Below are 7,451 nucleotides of genomic sequence, written 5' to 3'. Positions count from 1 at the left end.
CAGGCAGAGGAGAACCAGGACATCACACTGGAGTGGACCTTCACCACCAACCCTCACAGCTCCTCCACCTCTCTTAATGTCTTCTGTGAACTGGTAACTGATCTCAGAACCTCAGTCCTGTTTCATCTCCATGAAGGAGTCGAGGTCCCAGAGTCTCAGGATGAACAGTTTGCAGGACGAGTCCAGTGGGACAAAGACGTCCTCAGAGAAGGACGACTCAGACTTAATGTGTCAAGACTCAGGACTGAAGACTCTGGACCGTACCTGTGTGATGTGTTGACAGATTATGGGACTAACTCTTGTACATGTTGGCTCAATGTCTCTGGTAAGTTGATTCAGAAGAACTGAGTTTTTCTGTTTGTACTAGTGTAAAATGAAAGAACCCGATTTGTTTTAATCATTTCAGTAAAAAGGTTTCCTACCTGTAAATCAGCCACATTTTATTTCATGTTCTTTACAGCTTCTGATGAGCCCAAAGCTCAGAGACCAACCGTGGGACCAGAACCAGAGAGCCTGAAAAGGATTGAGCTCTACGTTGGACTAACAACAGCAGCAGCTATAGCAGCTCTACTGGCTGTTTGTGCCAAACGCGTATTTGTCTTAACTCTAGCTTTAAATAAATCTACTGATAAGAAAAGAAACATATATTTAGCCCTACAGATGTCGAGATTATCAGAGAAACGAGCTATTGGGACTAACAGCACTCAGTCTTGAGGACCCTCTTTAAATAAGTGATGAAGGTGCTGGAGAGGCTGGTCTTGGCCTACCTGAGGCCGCAGGTGAGTTCTTCTCTGGACCCTCTACAGTTTGCCTACCAGCCTCGACTGGGGGTGGACAACGCTGTCATCTATCTGCTGCAGCAAGCTCATTTGCACCTGGATGGTGGTGGCGGCACTGTGAGAATCACATTCTTTGATTTCTCCAAAGCATTCAACACCATCCAGCCACTGCTACTTGGTGAGAAGCTGCGGCTGATGGGTGCCGGTGCGTCCATAGTCTCCTGGATCACTGACTACCTGACAGACAGACCACAGTTTGTCCGCCTGGACCGTGTTCTGTCTGATGTGGTGGTGAGTGGTCGGGGGCCCCACAGGGGACTGTGCTGTCTCCTTTTCTGTTCACCTTATACACCTCAGACTTTCAGTACAACTCGGAGTCATGTCACCTACAGAAGTTTTCTGATGACTCTGCAGTTGTTGGGTGTATAAGGGATGGGCAGGAGGGGGAGTACAGGGCACTGGTGGATGACTTTGTGGAGTGGTCTGGTAAGAACTGCCAGCTGCTGAACGTTGATAAGACCAGAGAGATGGTGATTGACTACAGGAGGAAGGGAACGCCTCCGCAGCCCCTTTGCATCCTGGGAGGTGACGTGGACATGTTGGAGGATTACAGATACCTGGGTGTCAACAACGACAGCAGGCTGAACTGGAAGGTCAACAGTACTGCTGTTTACAAGAAGGGGATGAGCAGACTCTATTTCCTGAGGAAGCTGAGATCCTTCAACGTGTGCAGCAGGATGTTGGAGATCTTCTACCAGTCTGTTGTGGCCAGCGCTCTGTTCTCCTCCGCCATCTGCTGGGGCAGCAGCATCGGAGCCAGCGATACAAACAGACTGAACAAACGGATCAGGAAGGTTGACTCCGTGATCGGCTGCAAACAGGACACATTTGAAGCTGTGGTGGAGAGGAGGTCACTGAACAAACTGGTATCTATCATGGATAACCCTGACCACCCTCTCCACCCCACACTGGTCCAACGGAGGAGCAGCTTCACCCTCTCCACCCCACACTGGTCCACCAGAGGAGCAGCTCCACCCTCTCCACCCCCCACTGGTCCACCAGAGGAGCACCTCCACCCTCTCCACCCCACACTGGTCCAACAGAGGAGCAGCTCCACCCTCTCCACCCCACACTGGTCCAGCAGAGGAGCAGCTTCTCTAAGAGGCTCCAACAGTTTAAATGCCGCACGGACCGCTACAGGAAATCATTCCTACCACAGACAATAAAATTCTTCAACACTTCATCCCTGGTTGCTAGATGACACCCTGAGACACCACAATATTGCAATAAGGGCAACCGGAACGATTGGTTAATTTACATTTTTTAGCATACTTATATTTAAACAGTTGCACATTTTGTTTTTCCGATCTTGTATATACTTAAATATTTGTTCTTACATTCTTATATTTTATTATTATATTTTGTTATTATAATTATTATTATTTCATGTATATTGTATGTATGTATATTTTGTGTGCTGCTGTAACACTGTAATTTCCCATTTTTTTGGGATCAATAAATATCTATCTATCTATCTATCTATCTATCTATCTAAGTCATCAGAGAATAAAGTTACACATGTAGAAACAAAAGCAGACTCCTAGAGTCTCTCGTTGTTCTTGGTCTCAGAAAACTAATTGTAAAATAAAATGTAAAATCTGTTATTTCCTGTCTCTCTGTCATTGTAAAGCTGTGAATAGTTAACTATGATGTTGATGATGAAGAGCAGCAGAGCAGCTCTTCACCAGAAGAAGAAATGCACCGTGTCTTTCTGCAGGTTCCAGCTGTCTGTCTGTCTGTCTGTTTGTCTCTCTGTCTGTCTGTCTGTCTGTAGCAAGGTTTATTTTCACATTATAGAAAACAATTGTTACATTTTTAATGTATAAAAGAAAAGAAAGGGCTTCAAAGTCAGACGTATTTAGCACAAGAATAAGAAGATTGTCCACCAGGTGTCCTCAGTTTGTCCTCTGATGATTTCAGAAAGGAGGTTAACCAATATTTTATTATAAATCTTTTTTCTTCTTACCAAATTTCATATACATAAATGCAGCTTTAGAAATTCTAGTAGAAAAATAACATTTCTGTTTTTATGCTTGTACTTTTTTGTACTGTTGTGAATAATGCATGCATATATATATATATATATACAAAAGTTTGAACACACCTTCTCATTCAATGGGTTTTCTTTATTTTCATGATTATTTACATTGTAGATTCTCACTGAAGGCATCAAAACTATAAATAAACACATGTGGAATTATGTACTTAACAAATAACTGAAAACACGTCTTATATTCTAGTTTCTTCAAAGTAGCGACCCTTTGCTCTGATTACTGCTCTGCACACTCTTGCATTCTCTTGATGAGTTTTTAAGAGGTAGTCACCTGAAATTTTTTCCCAACAGTCTTGAAGGAGTTCCCAGAATGCTTAGCTCTTGTCGGCCCTTTGGCCTTCAATCGTTAAAGTCAGAATTCTGAGAATAAAGTCAGAACTCAAATATATTTTTCCCCAGTGGCCCTAATCCTCTTCCGTAGTCAACGCTCTTAGATTTTGTAAATTGTGTTAAATTGTTGTTGGCATATGTCACCGACTGTGCGTGTCCTTTCAGTGTGTGTTCTAAATTTTTACATTCTTTGTTGTTGTTGTTTTTTTAAATTTTATCTCAACGTTTGGGTGAGGTTGAGGTGTTTGTAATATTCTGGGCCTCTCATGTATATAAGTGGACTGGCCAAAATATTAGAAACACATCTACAGGCGGGTGATTGACCACCTGGTGACCCGGTGCAGGTAGAACAACTTGGAGCTAAACACTCTGAAGACATTGGAGATGGTTGTGGACTTTGGGAATGACGCAGCCCCACCCGCCCCCATCACCATCGGGACTCCACAGTCAACATGTGGAGTCCAGGAAGCAGAAAAACTCAAAGCATCGCTCAGCTGAAGAGCCAGATATGTTCTCAGTTGCAGGTGGAAATCAAACCAGAAGATGTTTAAATAGGCATTAGAGTGCTTGGATTTGAAGTAATTTAATACAAATCTAACCCTGATCCTTGTTAGGTGTTGTTCTTACAACACGCTAATGTTCCTGCTCTGTGTAGAAACAGCAGAGGTAACACCAGACTGCTGGGGATACTTAACCAGAATAAAGACATCGCCATCACACACTCATAATCTCTGCTCAACACATTAACAGCAATCACAGCCAGATTCCCACAGCATCTCAACAACAGCACTACCAGTATGACCATGATGGTGTAGAAAGCCCTCTGCTTTGTTTGGTCAACTCTTCCCCTGTCCCCGCCCTGTTCCCCTGGCCCTGGACGAATCAGAACGCAGAGAACTGAAAGGCTGCAGAAAGAAATGATGAACAAGGAGAAAATCAAGAGGCTGACATCTATGTATAACATTTGAATGTGAAAATTCATCAGACTTGCTCCAATGGAAAGCAGCCAAACACATCCAATGCTAATATTTCTGATTCTGATCCCTCTCTCTCGTCTCAGACTCAGGAAGGTGACGGGATGGACGACAGCCAGGTAGGGCTCCACACAGGTCAGCATGTTAAAGAATGTCCGTCCATAAAAGGTAACGTTCGCGAAAAAGAACTCCACCAATAGTAAAATATGATCCAAGTAGATACTGCAGCACCCGAGGGCGCACCCAAAGACACCCATCAGCTCAATGGCGACCATGTGGTAGGTGAAGCTGTCTGAGTGACTCGTCGTTGCTGCTGCAGAGGTGGAGCGACGACACCGCCATCGATGGAGACCCAGGTAGAGGACGAGGAGGCAGAGAGGGAGGACGAGGAGGATGCTGGTGATGTTGAATGCAAAAAGGATGAAGGACCTTGGTTTGATGAAGTAGCAAGATATGCTGAGAGTGAGGTCAGGATCAAGGACGGAGTCATTGGAGGAGGAAGAGTTCTCTGCCATATCTGGCGGTGAAAAGGACAATCAAATGGAGAAAAATACACACAGATACAATAGAAAATATATATTTATCTATTGCACATCTATCATTCTAGGAGGATTTTTTGGGTACGGCCAATCAGACATCATCACATCTGCACACGTCCACCAAATGTGGTTGTAATAACACAAAGTGTTAAGGAAATACATATATATATATATAAATAAGTAAACTGTATGGAACATCAAAACTCTGAAGGTCTAAATTGTTCTGCTTTGCTCCAAATTTGATGATGATTAAAGTTTGTAGCAGGAGTATGGTAAGAAAAAGATTTGGATGCATACTGGCTTGACATCAGAAATAAGCTTGGCTTTTAATGATAGATTTGCCTGCACACGAAAAGGATAACACATTAATGTTTAGGTTCAAATGTTATAAGCCAAAACGTTGTTATAGCGCTACCATCAAAATTGCGCCAAATTCAACACTGCATTAATTAATCGATTAGTCGATGCAATGACAGGCATATTAATTGATAATGAAAGTAATCATTACACACCGAAGACATTAATAACTAAAACATATTTTTACAGGACACCGACCTTGTTTATTTCTGACCTTCGTCCTGCGGAGACAGCTCAAAACTGACATCTGAGTGTGTGTGTGTGTGTGTGTGTGTGTGTGTGCGTGTGTGTGTCAGAGAGAAGCAGGTGTATGTTTTTTTTTGCATGATGCAAAACCAATCCATATTTTGTGATACTTAACGGTTCATTTCTCAGGTAAATGTTCTCGTCCTCCCTTCCATGGAGTTTTAACCTCTGCTTAAACCTGACAACTGAAACATAAATCCATCGTTCAGCCACTGAGTTTGGACATTAATAGACCTTCACTGTTTAGAAGATAGTCATCATTTAACTAAAGTCTTACTAAAAACCTGATATCAAACAAATCCAGTTATGATTTAATTATTATTGAGCTCATATTCATGCCAGTGTCCAGTTTCATGACACCAATGCAAATGTAACTCATTGTATTCGTCCATTAAGATGAACTAGGACAGAGTTCAAATCACTTGTGTGTAAGCGATGACTGTTGATGTGTATTCAAATCAAACAAAGTGAGCGTCTGTCTGTATTACTTTATACGAACATGAGCCAGCAGATAAAGCCTTGTTGCAAATAACCACATTGACAATTTTATTTGTAAACCCAAAGATCTGATCCCCTTCCTTTCTCAAATGTAACACTAACAATTTCTTATCATTGTAATATGACGTCTCTATGCATTACACAGCACACTGACTTTTGAAGCTAGTTCACTGGTATCTATATCTTCAGGGATTGATCTGTTGCAGCCGGATATTCCGCAGGATGTCACTGTTTTCGGCCTGATGTCCGCCCTCTTCCTCTTTCTTGGTGTTAATCTAACCTCCGCTGGATGTCTGAGGACTATGGTTACCTGGTCCTCAGATCTCTGCAGACAGCTAGCTAGACAATCTGTCCAATTGGAGTTTTCTTTTGCAGGACTAATTACATGATCCCCCAAAATTTTGCAGGGGCACCGTGGCTTCATCTGGAGCTTAGCACTGCGCAAGACAATTGTGATTGGTTTAAAGAAATGCCAATTAACCAAAGTACGTTTTTCTCCCATTCCAGATTGCTGTGTGGACCAGGCAGACCATCCTTTGCGGCGCTGTGGAGGAGGGTCTGGCAATGCGGGACTAGTTCACCAGTTACTCTCGTTATGCAGATTATAAAGTTGCTTTCACTAAAACAGGTTTCCAGAGCTTTTCTTTAAAGCTTAAAAACACATCCAGTGACACGATGACAGGAAATAACACACAGCTTTTAATTACAGGATCTTATTAAAATCATATTTAAGGCTGTATCTACATCTGGTCATAAGGTCAGAACTCACAGCTCCAGTTTTACAGTTTTCATCATGTTAGATAATAAAGAAGATAGAAGACTCTTAGTTCCCATCTACTCTACGTATCATCCAGACTGGATTAAGAAGTCATTTGTCTAGACTATAGATTTATTTTGGTGGTTGTTCTGTACCCACGTCTTACGTGTCTTCTGAGAAAGCTAGCTAAATTTCAAGTGGACAGATCCCTGATGACTTTGTTTTACAAATCTTTTAGTGAGTCCGTCTTTACCTTTTCATGTATTTGCTGGTATGCTTCTCTGAGTTTAAAACGGAAAAACACATTAGCAATGGTAATTAAAGTTAGCAGCAAAATCATTGGGATTCAGCAGATGAAACCAAGTGATCTGTACAATAGACGTGTGCTTAAAAAGGCAGAATCCATCATGTCCGATAGTTCTCACCCCCTGAATGCAGAATTTAAGTTGCTGCCCTCTGGTTCCCTCTTCAGTCTGCTCCAACTAAACCAATAGATAGAGATTCTCTTTCTTACCCTCTGCTATCTCTCTGCTCAACTCTGTTAAGAATAGGTGGCGTCTGCACATTTAGGCACACTTGGACTTAAACCTTTAACTTTTAATGTGGTAAGTTTTTCCCCATTCAGTCTGATACTGTATTTTTAATGGATGTTGTCATCTCGTTGACATGTACTGTATGTCAATTTCTCTGCTACTGCAGCAAAATGAATCGCCTCTTGGGGACAAATAAAGGTCTCGAACTTGAATATCTATCGGTCCAGAGAGAGGGATCCTCCTCTGCGGCTCTCTGTTAAAGTGGTTGTTGGAGTTTTTCCTTAATTCAATCTATAGTCAAATATATAGGGGGGGGGGGGGGGGG

The 7,451-nt window shown here is 42.3% G+C and overlaps 1 protein-coding gene and 1 long non-coding RNA gene across 3 annotated transcripts in view; one reads left to right on the top strand and one right to left on the bottom strand.

The window, feature by feature from the left end:
* The window catches only part of LOC117962052, a 68,168-nt gene that overhangs the window by 2,583 nt on the left and 58,134 nt on the right, over positions 1-7,451 (top strand). Inside the window, exon 4 of one of the 2 annotated variants that reach the window (XM_034901096.1) lies at positions 6,135-6,141. The exons of the other annotated variant lie outside the window; for it this stretch is intronic. Coding sequence (XP_034756987.1) covers positions 6,135-6,141 — 7 coding nt within the window. The remainder of the gene's footprint in view (positions 1-6,134; positions 6,142-7,451) is intronic. 2 annotated transcript variants of the gene reach the window in all.
* The window catches only part of LOC117962065, a 19,807-nt gene continuing 17,923 nt past the window's right edge, over positions 5,568-7,451 (bottom strand). The window contains exon 3 of the long non-coding RNA XR_004660562.1: positions 5,568-5,577. This is a non-coding gene — a long non-coding RNA (uncharacterized LOC117962065). The remainder of the gene's footprint in view (positions 5,578-7,451) is intronic.

The sequence above is a fragment of the Etheostoma cragini genome, chromosome 19 (genome assembly GCF_013103735.1).
Source record: "Etheostoma cragini isolate CJK2018 chromosome 19, CSU_Ecrag_1.0, whole genome shotgun sequence".
Taxonomy (NCBI): Eukaryota; Metazoa; Chordata; class Actinopteri; order Perciformes; family Percidae; genus Etheostoma; species Etheostoma cragini.
This window is presented reverse-complemented; position numbering and strand designations above follow the sequence as displayed.